This window comes from Pygocentrus nattereri, chromosome 14 (assembly GCF_015220715.1).
Source record: "Pygocentrus nattereri isolate fPygNat1 chromosome 14, fPygNat1.pri, whole genome shotgun sequence".
In the NCBI taxonomy this organism is placed as follows: Eukaryota; Metazoa; Chordata; class Actinopteri; order Characiformes; family Serrasalmidae; genus Pygocentrus; species Pygocentrus nattereri.
Window position 1 is genome coordinate 39786415 of NC_051224.1, and position 17290 is coordinate 39803704.

Consider the following 17290-nt stretch of genomic DNA (forward strand, 5'->3'; position numbering starts at 1 on the left):
AAGCTACTTCACATGTTTACCTCATATGATCCAAATTGGCCACACCAGGGCGGGTCATCAACCGACGCCGTTGTCCGGCAACACAAATTTAGCCAACAGGTATTTTAGATTTGGAGCTGTTCTTTAGAAACAAACTAGATTAGATGTAGGACACTTCCGTGCTTTGTACATAACGCTGTTTATTTTTTGTCTGTTCTATGACAACGTACACATTAATGTACGATTAGTTCAGTCATATCATTAAAATTCCTTTATGATTTATTTTACTATTACTTGTATATCTACTCCGGCATAACCAAGGGACCTGAGAGCAGTACTGCTGAGTTAGGGCCAGAGAGCCTAATGCGATCAGTGAAATGTCAATAAAAAGATAATTTCATATTTGTCTCATTGTCAGTTACTGATGCATTAACCTGAATTGAATATGGTTCAACCCAAACGGGTCTCATGACAGTGGATTTTAACTTTTTAGCAGTGACTATATCGGCGTGTCAAACGCACTCCAAGGCTGCGTTCACATTACCAGGCTGAAGTGGCACAAATCAGATTTTGGGCCCTAATGTGAACCAGATCCAGCGTTTTCAGGGCTGTGTGGACGCAGACCCGACTTGATCCAGTTTCACATGTGGGCCTAGATCGGATACGTATCCGATTCGTGGTCATGTGAACCTAATGTGCAGCTCAGATCGGAATTCATGTGCTTTTTGCGCCACCGCGCGTGTGCCGTCATTCGGCGTTACCATGGCAACAGCGCCAGAGACGTTAAAGCCCGTACACGGTGGAAAAGCAGCTCGTCTCACCTTTTCCTCCTCCGTCTGGCTCTAATAATGAAGCTGAGAGCTGAACAGAGTTAATGATCTTCTCAGCAAAGCTCGTTCTGCTCGTTTGTGCTGATGACGCAGCGATTCAGTCACGTGACGCTACTGAGCAGGAGGAGCTCATGAGGGTCAGTTCATCACATTAAACAATGGATTTGAATCGCATACCTAAACAAATGTCGACCGTCCTGTCTGAGATCAATCTGAGCAACGAGGCTTGTAACGTGAACGCAATGCGAGTCTAAAGCGACTCGAGTCGGATGAGATTTGTGCCACGTCAACCTGGGAACGTGAACGCAGCCAAACTACCTTTAAGAAGTTCTAGATCGGCCCCCAGGTTGGTTAACATGTAGCAGCTCAATATGCATTTTGGATCCAATCGGTGTAGAAAACCGGCTTAAATCGACTGCTTTTGGGGTCCAAAACGTTCCACTGATAGGTGCAGTAGCTTTTATAGAAAATTTTATTCAACATACATTTTTCAGCAAAAAGGCAATATACAGGAATAGTTGTCGTACACTGCTGCTACACGGAGGAATTAGACTGGAAAAAAAAAAGAAATCAAATTAAAGATGTGATCTGCAGGTCATTTTTGTACTGCACTTAAACAAGACAAACTGTTGCAAGTAGTTAAGGAAGGGGGGAAGTAAGAGAAAATAAAACGGAAAGTCAGTGTCGAAAATAAAACTACACACAATGAATATGAACATCTGAATTGATCTGTACCCAACAAAGTGTGTCTTTAATTTTACATGTCCATTCTTTAAATATACAATTTTAAATGTTGTCTTTACAAAGCCAACTATGCACTATGGAGTTCCCCTCCTGTGCTTACAAAAAAAGAAAGGAGGAAAAAAAAAAAAAAGAAGGAAAAACAAAAACCAAAGCCCAAGGATTCTTAATTGGTTCGTTTAATGCTGGTTTCTCTATGTCCTGAACCAGTTGACCGAATGTCTGCAGCGTCCTGCCAATGCACAGTACAGTGAATGTGGAGCCTCCAGCAAGCAGCTCCTCCCGCCCGCCGTGGAGGAGGGCGGAGGGCGAGAGGGGATGCGGGGGTGGGGAGTGGGGGGGGGGGGGGTCGGGGTCCATGGGCCAAATAACAACCAAAGATCACATTTTCCAGCTGAGAAAGATGGAATCTTTGATATTTAAGTGCCAACGTGCAAGATGAAATACAGACGATTTATTTCGTTTCTGGTTTGTTTTTTTACTCTCGAAACAGATGCGGTGGATCTTTATTTCTTTATATATCATACAAGGTTTCCAGAAAAAGAGACGAACTGAACCCCTCCGATCAAACTAAGTGAGAAAAGAAAATTGTGTAAACATGAAAACTGCCTAGTCGCGCTAAGGGACAAGAAAATGGAACCACTTCAGGGCAACTAGCGAGCTATAACCATCTGTGGTGCTTGTGTGTTTTTTTTTTTTTATTGTTTTTTTTTTAATTTTTTTTTTTTGGTTAAAAGGATCGAAACCCTTAACTTATCTGCAAATGGCAAAACTTCTTTCGTCCATCCCCCTCACTACGCAGCAGCTTTCTCTCCGTAACAAGTCTTTAAAACAAAATTAAAAGGAAAAACGAAACAAAACGGAAACTGAAACGGTCTAGAAGTTCATACTGTTCCCCCCCGTCTGTTAAAATCCAATTCATTCTTCCAGACAAAATAGGCAGTCAATAGAGAAGCCAAATCAAAGAGCTTCTAATGAAAAAGAAATAGGGAAAAAAAAAAAGAAACAAAACCAAAAAAAAAAAAAAAACCCCGAAACAAAAGAGCGGCAACTCCGTTTTGCTGAAGACTTCATACATTGGGCCTGTGTACCCAGACAGCAGGTGGTAAGAGTGGTGCACACAAGACGTTTGGTTAAAGTCTTTTTAGTAGGGTCGGTTAGGGTGGAGAGCTTGTCAGTTGTGGATCTTGATGGCCTTCTCCAGGTACGTGTAGCGCCCTCTCTTTGGAGCCTTGTTGAAGTGATCGAGACCTAACCAAGGCCTCGGGTGGGACATGTTTCCTGATGAGGGGAAAAAGAAACGTATATTTAAAAGTACAACAGCAAAACAGACCCTACAGGGTTACTTGCACACACGCGCAACCCCAGATGAACAAGGTAACAAATCCTGCAAACCATTTTACAAATTCCACCAACAAAGCAAACCGACTGATCTCACCACCAATAATCCGATCACAAGCCGATTTCTGCAGATATCGGATTATTCAAACGGTCGTGTAAACGCCATACTCCGACCTGAAATCTGATAGGGGCTGGATTTGAGCTCAGTGGTCAGATGTCTCAGTGCTGTGAGCTCTCACTCTGATTTCTATCGGATTTCTCAGTCTGAGCACGAGTGAAAACGGACGGCGGTACCGGAAATAAGCGAGCAGCGTCGCCGCGCAGAACACTTTTAGAGTGAGGCTGAAATCAAACACACGAAACGACGAAATGAAGGATTTAAATATTCATCTTCTAGATGTTTATTCAAATTTTAAGTGGCACAATGTTTAAATTAAAAAAAAAAAATGCATCACGAAGTTTGAGTTTATGTTTACGTCACGTCTTCTGCGAGTTTAAAAGCAGAAATCTGATTACTGTCCGACTCGTGTAGACCTGGAGTTTCCCCGTTATCTGATTACTGTCCGACTCGTGTAGACCTGGAGTTTCCCCGTTATCTGATTACTGTCCGACTCGTGTAGACCTGGAGTTTCCCCGTTATCTGATTACTGTCCGACTCGTGTAGACCTGGAGTTTCCCCGTTATCTGATTACTGTCCGACTCGTGTAGACCTGGAGTTTCCCCGTTATCTGATTACTGTCCGACTCGTGTAGACCTGGAGTTTCCCCGTTATCTGATTACTGTCCGACTCGTGTAGACCTGGAGTTTCCCCGTTATCTGATTACTGTCCGACTCGTGTAGACCTGGAGTTTCCCCGTTATCTGATTACTGTCCGACTCGTGTAGACCTGGAGTTTCCCCGTTATCTGATTACTGTCCGACTCGTGTAGACCTGGAGTTTCCCCGTTATCTGATTACTGTCCGACTCGTGTAGACCTGGAGTTTCCCCGTTATCTGATTACTGTCCGACTCGTGTAGACCTGGAGTTTCCCCGTTATCTGATTACTGTCCGACTCGTGTAGACCTGGAGTTTCCCCGTTATCTGATTACTGTCCGACTCGTGTAGACCTGGAGTTTCCCCGTTATCTGATTACTGTCCGACTCGTGTAGACCTGGAGTTTCCCCGTTATCTGATTACTGTCCGACTCGTGTAGACCTGGAGTTTCCCCGTTATCTGATTACTGTCCGACTCGTGTAGACCTGGAGTTTCCCCGTTATCTGATTACTGTCCGACTCGTGTAGACCTGGAGTTTCCCCGTTATCTGATTACTGTCCGACTCGTGTAGACCTGGAGTTTCCCCGTTATCTGATTACTGTCCGACTCGTGTAGACCTGGAGTTTCCCCGTTATCTGATTACTGTCCGACTCGTGTAGACCTGGAGTTTCCCCGTTATCTGATTACTGTCCGACTCGTGTAGACCTGGAGTTTCCCCGTTATCTGATTACTGTCCGACTCGTGTAGACCTGGAGTTTCCCCGTTATCTGATTACTGTCCGACTCGTGTAGACCTGGAGTTTCCCCGTTATCTGATTACTGTCCGACTCGTGTAGACCTGGAGTTTCCCCGTTATCTGATTACTGTCCGACTCGTGTAGACCTGGAGTTTCCCCGTTATCTGATTACTGTCCGACTCGTGTAGACCTGGAGTTTCCCCGTTATCTGATTACTGTCCGACTCGTGTAGACCTGGAGTTTCCCCGTTATCTGATTACTGTCCGACTCGTGTAGACCTGGAGTTTCCCCGTTATCTGATTACTGTCCGACTCGTGTAGACCTGGAGTTTCCCCGTTATCTGATTACTGTCCGACTCGTGTAGACCTGGAGTTTCCCCGTTATCTGATTACTGTCCGACTCGTGTAGACCTGGAGTTTCCCCGTTATCTGATTACTGTCCGACTCGTGTAGACCTGGAGTTTCCCCGTTATCTGATTACTGTCCGACTCGTGTAGACCTGGAGTTTCCCCGTTATCTGATTACTGTCCGACTCGTGTAGACCTGGAGTTTCCCCGTTATCTGATTACTGTCCGACTCGTGTAGACCTGGAGTTTCCCCGTTATCTGATTACTGTCCGACTCCTGTAGACCTGGAGTTTCCCCGTTATCTGATTACTGTCCGACTCCTGTAGACCTGGAGTTTCCCCGTTATCTGATTACTGTCCGACTCCTGTAGACCTGGAGTTTCCCCGTTATCTGATTACTGTCCGACTCCTGTAGGCCTGGAGTTTCCCCGTTATCTGATTACTGTCCGACTCCTGTAGACCTGGAGTTTCCCCGTTATCTGATTACTGTCCGACTCGTGTAGACCTGGAGTTTCCCCGTTATCTGATTACTGTCCGACTCGTGTAGACCTGGAGTTTCCCCGTTATCTGATTACTGTCTGACTCGTGTAGACCTGGAGTTTCCCCGTTATCTGATTACTGTCTGACTCCTGTAGACCTGGAGTTTCCCCATTATCTGATTACTGTCTGACTTTCCTGACGTTATCGGATCATTAAGCACATGTAAACACACGTCTATTTTACTCAACAGACTGGCTCGAAGTTAAACATGGCTACACAGCGGGGGCTGAAAAGTCCACCCTGAAAATCTGGAATACGTTTTATTTAAACCTGAAAATAAACAGACAACAAAAACTGAGCATGAGATTCACGTTAATTTCCAAAGGCTCTACTTTTCATGTAAATTATGTCAATAATATAATTTCCAATTAAATATTTTGTACTGAATTAGAAAGGAACATAAAAGCACCTTTCACTAGAGGTCCCGGACTTATGGACCCCATTGTATCTGCTGACATTAGGGATGTAAAAATCGATCGTTACCTGACGGACATTTATCAACTAACGATAATGGTTGATTGGTTGATGGTGGTGAGATTAGTTGGTTTGCTTTATTGGTGGAATTTGTAAAATGTTTTGATGAAACGTTATAAAAGCTCATGGTGAACGAAGTTCGACAAACCTGGCTGCGGCTCGAAGTCCTTCAGATTCACTTCATAATCATCCTCGTTGATGTACTGATGCCGACCCATCATCACGATCGCAAACTTGAACTGTAAGAACGGCACAAAAATCAATCAAGACCACCGAGATCACGAACAAGCCGTTACTTTAAACTCAATCAGCAAAATGCTTATTAGCTGCGGTCCTTGGAGCTCAGTGTACCTTCTCAAACTCTTTCTCCTGGATGTCCAGCATGCTCTGGATCCTCCTCATCACCTCTCTGAAGGGCTCCGCCTGACACAGCAAAGACATGCATTATTCATCACTAACTTTCTACAGACTCCCAACATGCATCAACTAGTCATAACCAGAAATGATCGGTGGTGGGTGGGGTGGGGGGGTTTATGAGATTTTATCATGAAAAATCTGGTGGGTTCTGGTTCACAGAGAATAAAATATGAGGACAATTACTGTGCGAATTAAATTAGTTAAACACCCACGCAAGTCACGTCCAAAAATGTGTGTTTTTGTTGGTATACTTAAAAATCCCATGTTCACAATACCACACTTTGGCATGCATCTTCATTTCAGACCTCACATCTATTGTAAACAGAGGCCACTTTGCCCATCGTTGGTGTTTACTGGCTCCAACACGGCATGCCACTTATTGTGACTTGGTGTTTAACCTGTAGTTCAGGGGTTGGCTCTTTTACTGCCCCCCTTGTGGCTTTACAGCAGAATTTGATCTATAGGTAAAAACAAAATCCTACCTTGCTGTAAAATAAAGCTCTACTGAGCCTTCAAACACGCAGCTCCAACACAGCTTTAACAATAAATGGTCATAAAAGCTGGAATTAATATATAACTTCTAAAATTCACCCTTTAGATCGGTGCACAGACTGCAGGTCGGCCTCTTTTGGGCTAAGAAAACTTGTTAAGCCTGCTGGTTAAGAGTTAACACAATATCTACATAACAGCCTGTTAATTGTGGTTGTGATGTCACAACACACAGATGATTGGTTGCTTCTGATTAATCTGAAATTAATCTAAAGGCAGTTTTCCAGCTCCATTTATTAGATTAAATTTCCTTCATTTAAAACTTGCTGTTTTTGTAAGTTTCTAATTAAAAAAATGTGAAAATTGCACTCAATATAAAAATGATCAATCTTTCAGTCCTAACCGGTAGTTTGGCTATATAAATAAATAAATAAAAAAAGAAAAGGAGAGAGGAATGATTCTCTCAGAACTCTCTACCGGCATTAAACCCCTTCCCCTTCAACATCACATGGTCACAAGAACGCCATATATTCGTTTGTGTGTATGCGTAACCCTCACACACCTGACGGATCTTCAGCAAGAATGGAATACCGAAAGTCCCGAAGACCTCCTTGTGGAAATGTGCAACTGGAATCAGCATCTCATTTTCCTTATCCAGGTCGACCTGATCGAGAGGGATTTCCTAAAACGGAAAAGGGAAGAGTTCATTTCACACAACAGACCAAAAAACGGCAGACCTAACCCAAATATTTACTGAGAGATGTATAGGGTAATAATGCCTTGTGTAGGAGGAAGAAGAGCCTCCGAGGAGCTGCGCGCACAAGCTCTTACCTCTATTCTGAAAGTTCGACTGGCTGCAGGAGATAAACATTCTAGCAGTTCGTCCTCTTGGTGAACCCCGATAATTTTGTAGCTTACAATTTCTAACAGCCTTTGGGGGAGAGAAAAGAAAAGGAGAGGCTTTAATTCAGATCTAAAAACGTAGTACAATATAAAGGCTTAGAAAAGGAGTGATAACTGCATCAAGAGCTTTCACCGCTGCAGCAGAACCCATTCTCCCTCTCGCCATCCTTTTTAGACTCGAGCGGTTCAGTAAACCCTTTTCAAAGTGCCCTCTAAGCAAAGCCTAATCTGAGAAGGCACCAGCATAAACACGAACCTAAAGCAATAGTTCGCAATACAGCATAACTAACCTCAGCTTCTCCGAGCCTTTGTCGGAGAGCTCCACGGCTTTTTTACATTCTTCCAGGAGGTCTCGAACGCAGCCATGCTTGTCTGGGTACAGTGTGATCTCCTGGTGGGGAAAGAGCGCATGAGAGAACTCATCATCAACAGTTAGAAAGAGCAATAAAGCTTAGAGGAGTTTGCTCCATCTCCACTGAAGAGGGCCGCGTCCCTGCACACTCGCGTACGGTTCCATCTCAGCTTAAACGCGTCTGATCAAACTGATCGATTAGCCAGTCTTAAAAGGTGCACACGCGCCTGATTACAGCTTCCACAGGACTTGCTAATTAGGAGGCGATCTTCCCACTCGGTGCTCTTTCGCACTTTGCAATTGGCCTCTGAAGCACATTTTTTATTCTTGGCTGTATTTAAACGGATGAGGTTGCTGTTATTCACCCCTCCTTGTTTTAAGTTAAATCTTGCTCCAAAAGTGTAAGAACCATCACAAAGCAGTCAGATGTTTCATGCACATGGCCGGCCTCGCTTCATGTCAGAGGTTCACTTATTGCTTTGTCCAAATGTTTTTCCTTGAGTTTAGAACATTTATTTATGCTGTTTAAGCTGATAAACTTGGCTGAGCCGGGTGCCATGTCTTTTAGGCTCATTATACAGTATAGAGGTGGGGTTAACTATCGATACAGCGATTTATAGTACCGCTTTCTTTTGAGATACTTTATCAACACACCGGTACCAAATATTGATTTCTTTATTGAAACATGCATGAGCTGTAAACGTGTAAAAGCCTAGACGGACTGCCCCTCCAATTTCATTTACCTGGTAAAGATTCACGGGTAAAGACTCCACACGCTCAGATCTGGGCCACTTCGGCTTTTACAGCATCGAAGGGACAAACGAAATGGACAAAGACTGCGATTTGCTGTCTCGTTAAAGTACACGGGCAACTCGATGAACATGCACGGCCACCTTCGTCTTCGTCATCATCCTGATCCGACTGTTCAGAAAGCAGCCAACGTTGCCGCAACTCGACATCAAGCTATACAATTAATACAGTTTTGAGGCAAAACTTCCTTTTACGTCGCCGAAGGCTACCAGCACTACTAAGTCTATCTCTGGGTTTATTTGCAAAGACCTTAAATAAGTAAATACATACGGCAGAATAAGCACTGAAATGTACCCAGTTTATTTTTATATCTACTATCGCATTAATATATCATTTTTGTATGCCTTTAGTTTAGTTTTTCCTCTAAGTTCACACAGAAAAGACATCAGTGAGGCACAGTTGCGTTCTACCTTTAGACATTTTAACCTGAGGGCTGTTCTGCTTTCAGTGTATGTGGGTTAAAGAGGCACAAAGCTAAGCTGCGCTCTGTTGTGCATCGTTTCATGTTGGCTGTCAAATTCATGAAATTCAAACTAATAAATACAAATTTCCTGCTTATTATTTAATAACTTATTTTTCTTTACTCACTCAGACATTGTTGTGTATTGTAGAGGACTGTCTTGTACTGTAATATTACATCGTGAGACGCCCTGTGATTCCCTGTGATCTACTATTGTATCCACGGAATAGCCAAATCCCTATTATAGCGGTATTTATTTATAGACCAGCAAAGCTCCCACCTCTAACGACAGGTCAGAGCAACAGAGAATGTCGGCGTCACTCATACAAAACCATCAGGAACTTTTTTTTTCTTTACCTCCTCCCGAAACTGACTGTTGAGCCATATGGACTTGAAACTCCTCCTGTTCTCAAAGTCTGTGATCTTCATCTTGAGCTGAGAAGTGAGCAGAGAGACATGAATAAATCAGGGGCCTGGAGCTGAAGCTGCTCAGGTTCCTGTAAAGAGAGCTCAGAGCACAGCATTAAGGATGTCACAGTATATTGAGGTGCCGTTTACGGTGCTACTAAACTGAACGATTATCTTTCTGTCTAGAATTTCCATATTTGTTTATTCAGACATTTGTATAATCACTATCTCCAATATCAAGGAATAAGCAAACAAACAGAGCCAGGTGCAATGAGGAGTCCCCTCACCTGCTGGTAATAGAGCTTCTTGGGCTGCCGGGGCTTGAAGAACTGCAGCAGGTCTCGAAGAGTGCCCTCGTAATTGTGCCTGAGTGGGTTGCCAGGGCCGTCTCTGTACCTGCAAAGAAGCGCGAGAAGGAAAAGCAGGTTGAAATATTCAAGCCAGGTAAATGAGCGGAAACGGCCAGGATGAGACTCGGCTGATATTCGCTTCTAAAAAACAAGAGCGCTTTATTTTTATTCTGGTTGATCTGCGCAATGATTTTATGATCAATACGTCAGGCAAATAAGAAACGCTAGACATACACCATTCATGACTTGTACGGCTGATTCCAATCTGTTTACAGCCAAAAAACTAAATTAACCCAAAACGTAAATGCCAACCTCTTTTCGTCATTTCTTTTTCCAAATCTCTGTGCAAATATTCTGCCAAAATTAAAAATGAAATTGCAAATGTAGGCATTTCATTTACAGCGTATCTGAGACATGACGACGGTTTTCCCGAGGGCTGATGTCTAAGGCGGTCCGAAGATATCCCCCGAAGTCCCACCTAGTGTCAACACATATTTGCATGTTGGTCAACTTGAAAATGAAAAAGCAAAGTGGGAAACGAAAAGCAAAGCAGGTGGCGCCTGTGTTTGTTTTCGTTTGCCTTTCTATTCTGGCACTTAAAGCGCATCCTCGCCGAAAACCGAGTCACTCTGCTGTTGATTTATCCATTTTAATTCTTTCCAATTCTTTTTTTTTTTGCTATTAGAAAGAAAAAAGAACGTAAACATTGCATTTAGATTTGTTTTGACACGTATTACGCATTTCCGTCAAAGCCACAGTGAAAGCCGCATTTTATTTTCTCTATTAGCTTTTCCATCTCAGATGAGACCATGAACCTTCAGAATAACAAATTAAATGACAAACAGCTGTTTTAAACCTATTTTTATCACAATGCCTCGTGCTTATGTGAACAACTGCAGATGTAGATATTTAATTTTCAATTCCCACAGGATATCTGGGTAAAACAGCAGATTTGCCTTTACATTTTGTTTTAATGTAAATTTCTTTTTTGGCTTGATTTGCCTCCCAAATTACTTGTTTTTAAGTTCTTAAATCAAAAATCAGTCGCCTGAAAAACGCCATTAACGAAGGGCCAAACTGACAGTAAGCGGTGATCATTTAGTATAATGAGTCATGTATAATTATACAATGACATTTGGGTACAGGTGTCGCAGCAGCACTCAAACACAGCTGGAGTGCACTTTACTGTCTCACTCTTTACTACAAAAACCGCAACACAGATCTGGCCAAATCCAATTTGTCCGATTGCATATTTGGAGCAAAAACCTCCCAATTTCAATTCTGCAAGGACGAGCGTGTATTTGATTGCTGTGTATCCACGACTGTATATGTTCCATGCACGTGTTTCAAACTGGTGTATTCACTTAAGCTGCAAAGCGCAAACTAAAAGGTAAAGAGCAGATTATGTGACGCACACACTGAACTGGCTGGTTTGGTTGTAAAAAACTGGAATCAGCCCTAGAACGTCATACCCTAAAGGACACAGGGGTACAGGTAAGAGGTCAGCACACATACCCCTGGGACTTGAAGAACTGCAAGAGCATGGGGTCAGTGTTTAACCTCTGTGCAACAGTCTTCGCCACCTGGAAACAGAAATTCGAAAACATGAGTGACGCGACACGAGAGGGGAGGCAAACCTCCATACAGATTTGCTTTATTTTGAAAACTCACTTGGAAGTAGTTCATTCGGTTTGAAAGCGTCACAACGAAGCCTGGGTCGTTGTGGATGGTTTTGTCACAGAAGATGACGTCCACTCTGTGGTACAGGTCTCTGAAGTAGTCCTTCGCAGTCGGCAGCTCGCTGGCGTCGTTTTCCGGGTCGTCTCTAGTAAAAACAGACAAGAGGGGGTCATTTCCTGGCCTTGTCTCGAGGACAGAAACTCTGGAAAGTACAGTGGGGAAATCCTTACTTCTGGAACACGATTATGTCTCCATCCATTAGCTCATCCAAAGCTTTGTCCAGGGAGACGTCATAGTCCTGTATCCGCTCTGTTAAATTCGGTTTAACTTCCTACAGGGACCGAAACGAAGCAGATGTGTAAGAATTAAATTAAAAAAAAAAAAACTAACATGAAGTGGTTTAGAGGCTGAATATGGGCATCGTGGAGAAAACACGGCGAAACTTGCCTCATAGAGGATAAGACTAGTTCCCTGCTGAAACCCTGCTCTTTCACACATGACGGGCAGCAAGTCTCCTGATGACGACAAAGAGGAACTCGCTCAGTTTTCCAGATTAACAGCAAATGACCCCAATAGGTTTGGTCAAACGGCTCATTCCAACAAGTTACTTACGTATTTTACAGGATATAGGTGTGTAGATATGTCCACAATAATTTAAGCTTCTGGTTTTTGGATCATACATCTTCAAGAACAACATGACATCATCTGAAAGTGAAAGGAAGGGTGTGATTAAATTGGAAAACTAGATGAACTCTTAAAAGCGCAAACCTAAAGTCGTTAAATAAGCCAAAACGTTTCTTTGCTTCCTAGCTGTCTATATTTATTAGCTCCCAAATGATGGACACAGCCTGAGCTCAAACAAACAACCATCACTCCTCCCTGCTCTCTGTGAAGACGTCTTCATTGCTTTTTCATGAGACATGACATCTTTATAGATGAGCTTTATACTTGCGTTTGCGTGCAGTTATGAGCTGCCATCAGACGATTGTGCTCAGTGTGATCTTAGATTTAACGACCATTTGTCTCGGTGTCTGCACACTGTGGAATTAGATCTCTGCATTTAACCCATCCGTGCAGTGAAACACCCACACTAGTGAACACACACACTAGGGGGCAGTGAGCGCACTTGCCCGGAGGAGTGGGCAGCCCTATCCACGGCACCCAGGGAGCAGTTGGGGGTTAGGTGTCTTGCTCTGACGTATGATATGCCTACTAAAGCAATCTGACTCTAATAAACACTTCAGTTCAAGTCGATCAAAGCAGCACAGTGTTAAAAAGTACTTCTGGCAAAAACAGGAAAAATGCTTCCAGTGGTTTTCAGCTCCGGGGAAAACGCATCTCACGGCCATACTCACGGTCTTTGTCGAACTTGGGTAATGTTGCACCGCTGGCAGCCATTTCCGGATCTACCGTTTCCAAAAATATTGTCCATGGATTCTCGTTGTCGCTCAAGTCAATCATCTAATGACAGCAGGAGAGTGAAGTTTGTCAACAGTGCTACGAGAATTCAAGCGTAAACACAGCATGTACAGCAATGTGGAGCGACACGGACGCTAGAGGTGGTTTTCTGATCATGCGGTGAACTTTTTACTAAGCGTCACTAAAAAGAGAGAAAATGTAGTTCAGTTTAATTTGACTTGGTGCGGTGCAGCGCTAAAAAGGCTGAATAAACACCCCTAGTGGGACGTGAGATGCAGTGATCTCACTGATTCACACGATTCACTTACAGACTTGTTGTAATCGGCCTCGTAATCCAGCATGGCTGGCCGCTTTGTGCCGTTGCTTCTGGCCTGCATGGGCCACAGCCGCATCTGGTCCTGTGGGAAACCCTGCAGAAAACCAATATTCAACACATCTTCAGCAGAATTCAAAAATTACAATGAAAAACAGGATCATCAATATATGGATAAATAAAAAAACACTAACACGCAGCCCTTTTAAACGATCCTAGACCCTTTTAAATGAAACATCGCGTTCAAAAGACACCACAGTGTTTTTTTTCCCCCTAAGGTGTGAAATTCCAGTAGGTTTGGAAAAGTGCTGTGGACTTAAGAGCCCGTTATATGCCCAGCGGAGGAACTTACCATGGTCTGTGAGAGGTTCTGCACAAACTCGGCTAGGGTGGAGCTCTTAAGAACCTTGAACACGGTGTACTTCACTTTCTCCTCATCATACATGTCGTTGCCCTGGTGCCCACAAAACTGGTCCTCTGTCACCATCTTTAAACATAAAAGCACAGAAACATTGCACCTTGTGAGGAAACGAGGCTGCGCAAGATAGGCCGTATATTAGTATCATGATTATCCCATTACATACTGCAGATGCACTACATGTAAACTCACTGGTGGATGAGAAGCCGGCATTATTTTAAACAAAAGAACTACCTTTAATTCTATTACTCTGAATAAAGAACGGTGTGCATCCCACATGAAGCAACTCCTCACCTGTACTTGCATGTAGAGATGAGCTTCCTGGCGCTCCTTCCGTTTCTGTGCCTCCACCCTCTTCTCCTCTTGCAGTCGCTCCACCAGCTGCTGAGGGATGTCCATGTCTGTAACCGGCTGCAACACCTCACCTGCAAATAAGCACATCACAGCATTTACGATCAGTAATTACTGACACTTAATGTCTATTAAGCTCATGATTACACTAATGTAACACTAAATTATTGCACTTAACTCCAAATAAGACTGAAGGATTTTCCCCACATCATTCATACATTGTGTGTTAACATAGCAGCAGTGCCTGATTTGAAGCGAGCGACAGTGTCTGGGAAAAATCTTTGCACGTAAGCACAATCCGACTGAACACATTCCGAACACGGATAAAGACTGGGGTGTAGACTGTATGCTCACGTGACTCAACAATCTGATGGGAAAAAATGTTTATTCGCACTACAACCCGATTCAAAATTACGTGAACGCGTAGAGAACCGCTTAGTGTATACGTTACCATGACAACGGGCATCACGCGAGTCCCGTCGGCGTGAGACGAGCAGCAGCGAGCAGTGCTTGTGCTTTTTAACTGCAAGGAGACTCGAGTCCCGAATATTCTGTAATAACTCTCTCGAGGCTGAATCAATCTGAACCAAACAACGTGCAATGAGCTTCTCAGAATATGGAGCTTTGAACAAGCCGGGATGCCCCATGCGCCGGAGCGATGATGTAGGAGCCGGACAGCCATCGCGACGGTTAACCTCGGTTTGCAACTTCTGGGTGCGGACCCCCCCCGTACCCCTTCGCTCAGTCACTTGACTTCAAGTCCTTCTTCGGTGACATGATAATTCTGACACCACCAGACGTCTTCGTTTGGGTTATGCTCAAAGGAAAAGTCTATCAGAACAAGCCTCACACTGTGGAAGTTTTGGGGGAAAAACATCCAACGTGAATTTGCTGCTACATGTCCTTATTAAAGAGAAGAAGACGCCGTGTTTTGAGACGCATAAGCTGGACGTCCGTCCCGTCGCCGTCTTTTAAACATCAGAGCGTGAACTTCGTATAAACTCTCACTGTGACGCGACGCACATGCAGAATGGACTGAAACTTTCCGATAGAGAATCTGCATCAGGCAAACAGAGTGCAGAGCTTGAGCACCACATCTGAACACCTCTCAGTATTCTTAACCACAAAAAGCCAAGGGCAGAAACACTTCAAAGGGCAGAGATACGGTGGTAAACAACCCCCAAAAACAGACTTGGGCTCGCTGTCTATTCAGACAGAGCCCTTTCTTCAAAGCGATTCAGGCTGTTTGATTCAACAGGTTGTGTAACAGAGTCTGCTTCGTGCTGATGAGCAGCTGTTTCAGAGCGGTTTACACTTCACACTCCACAGCCACCAAAACACGCGAGCGCGAGCAGCTGGTGCCAGGCGGCTTTAACGAACCGGCAGAGACGAGGAATACTCACTCAGCTTGGACTCTCGGATGTACACCAGCATGTACGCGTTGGTGCAGTGGCGTACGGAAAGGTCGTCATCGTGGCCACCGTAGTTGTGTTCGATGGCCTCCTCTTTAGTGCATCGGGAAACAACGTCGTCATCAAATTTGCACCACTGATGACGGGAGGAAATGCAAGTTACAACACACCGAAAACCTCCACTCTCAATTCGATAGGCATTGCACCTGAGCTAAACGTATCAATAAGTAGAACAGAAATTTAATGGAACCTCCTGAAAGGTTTAGGGCGGTCACAATTATTCGTTTCATGTTGATAACTTGATTAAAAACATAAATAACTGATTAAAGTTTCCCAACTGGATAAAAAGCCAATGATGAGATGCAGAACGGCGCACGTTTTAAATTCCACATCGTCACTGCCGGAGCAAATCCTCTTTTACGTCCTTTTCACAAAATCCGAAAATGCCAGCTAGCCCCGAAATTGTGTTAATGTCATGAAGACAGTACAGAAATACTCAAATTACAAAAATCTCTCGTTCCATTAACTTCCGTTCAAAGTTTCCGTTTCAACGTTCCTTCTCCTGTGAAGTGTCATTTCTGGACGAGAGGTTTTGTTGCAGGAGTTTTTTTTGGCCATCAAGTCTTTTTAAAGGCTTCCTTGTTGAATTTCTCTCCTTAAAGCAACTGAAGCTCAGTAAAAAGGTTACGAGTGGTTTGTTATCGTTTGACTCAGTTAATTGATCAAATAACCCGCAGATCGTTCAATTAATACTATAAATTATAGTGACGGCCCTAAAGCACTTAAAGAGGAGGAAAACAAAAGCCACATCCACCATGTAAAAAATTAACATTATGTTCTATCCAGCATGCACTAACTAGAAGAATGACCCACGAAATAAGGAAAATGGTTCTCACTATTGGCTCCGTGACACTCACTTTGCCGTCTCCTTTTGGGTTGAGATAGACGACATAATGGCCCCCGTGGTTGTCTCCGCTGTGCACCAGCACCGCGTGCAGGATGTAGTTGGCTGGGTCCTTCACATCAGGTTTCTGCAGGAACTCATCCAGCGGTAACTGCTCGGGAAACTCGAACCTGACGAAGAAGCAGCATCAAAATTACCACAGGACAAAAACCAATTCTTAGGCACCTGAGCAACCCTTTCAAAAATATTTACCTGGATATGAAATACTTTGGCATTTAGTATTAGAAAACCATGAATGCAGTAAAAAGTAACTGCGTATTTTATTCAAACCCGACTGACCAAGCTTGGATATGCATTTTGAGACCAGCATCAACTACTTAGAAGCAACCAGGAGGTCAGTTTCTGATCACAGGACCACTGAATAGTTTTAGACTTCTGTGAATTAGCCCGTTTATGATGACCAGGTCATCGGGAATCATCTTAACGTTTAATAAGGCATTTCCCGGTTGGACCAGGCTTAGCTCTGCTGATACCGGATTCATTAAAATAGCCCTCAATTTACCTCCCGAGACAAAAGACACACTGCAATGAGAGGCACAGACTAGCTGCCTTTCTGGATTCGAGAGCTCTAAAATCTAAAGCAGCAGATTTAACCTTTCTGTACTAATCTCAGTTTAACCCTCATTTTCCTCACTTTACACCATCTTTATGCACATTTATCGACATTGACGGTTAATAATAAAGGGAGGTGTTCGAGTAAGTAAATAAAAAGCATGTATCTGGCCATAAAATCTCTCAATGGACACTTAAACCTCTTTAACATTTCAGTACCTTTTTTTTGTTATGAGAATTTGCAGAAGTATGTT

The 17290-nt window shown here is 43.5% G+C and overlaps 1 protein-coding gene across 3 annotated transcripts in view; it reads right to left on the reverse strand.

Annotated features, from left to right (window-relative positions):
• Positions 1-1263: 1263 nt before the first annotated feature.
• usp7 (ubiquitin specific peptidase 7 (herpes virus-associated)) overlaps positions 1264-17290 on the reverse strand; it is a 38235-nt gene continuing 22208 nt past the window's right edge. Inside the window, exons 13-31 of one of the 3 annotated variants that reach the window (XM_017706948.2) lie at positions 16417-16594; positions 15512-15656; positions 14052-14182; positions 13692-13826; positions 13335-13436; positions 12963-13068; positions 12220-12312; positions 12055-12122; positions 11838-11938; positions 11599-11752; positions 11443-11510; positions 9865-9973; positions 9527-9604; positions 7838-7938; positions 7476-7575; positions 7207-7326; positions 6090-6161; positions 5887-5977; positions 1264-2831 (exon numbers count right to left, since the gene is read on the reverse strand). In XM_017706948.2, the coding sequence (XP_017562437.1) occupies positions 2725-2831; positions 5887-5977; positions 6090-6161; positions 7207-7326; positions 7476-7575; positions 7838-7938; positions 9527-9604; positions 9865-9973; positions 11443-11510; positions 11599-11752; positions 11838-11938; positions 12055-12122; positions 12220-12312; positions 12963-13068; positions 13335-13436; positions 13692-13826; positions 14052-14182; positions 15512-15656; positions 16417-16594 (2059 nt within the window). In that variant the 3' untranslated portion in view covers positions 1264-2724. The remainder of the gene's footprint in view (positions 2832-5886; positions 5978-6089; positions 6162-7206; positions 7327-7475; positions 7576-7837; positions 7939-9526; positions 9605-9864; positions 9974-11442; positions 11511-11598; positions 11753-11837; positions 11939-12054; positions 12123-12219; positions 12313-12962; positions 13069-13334; positions 13437-13691; positions 13827-14051; positions 14183-15511; positions 15657-16416; positions 16595-17290) is intronic. The other 2 variants (XM_017706949.2, XM_017706950.2) reach the window with 2 other exon arrangements.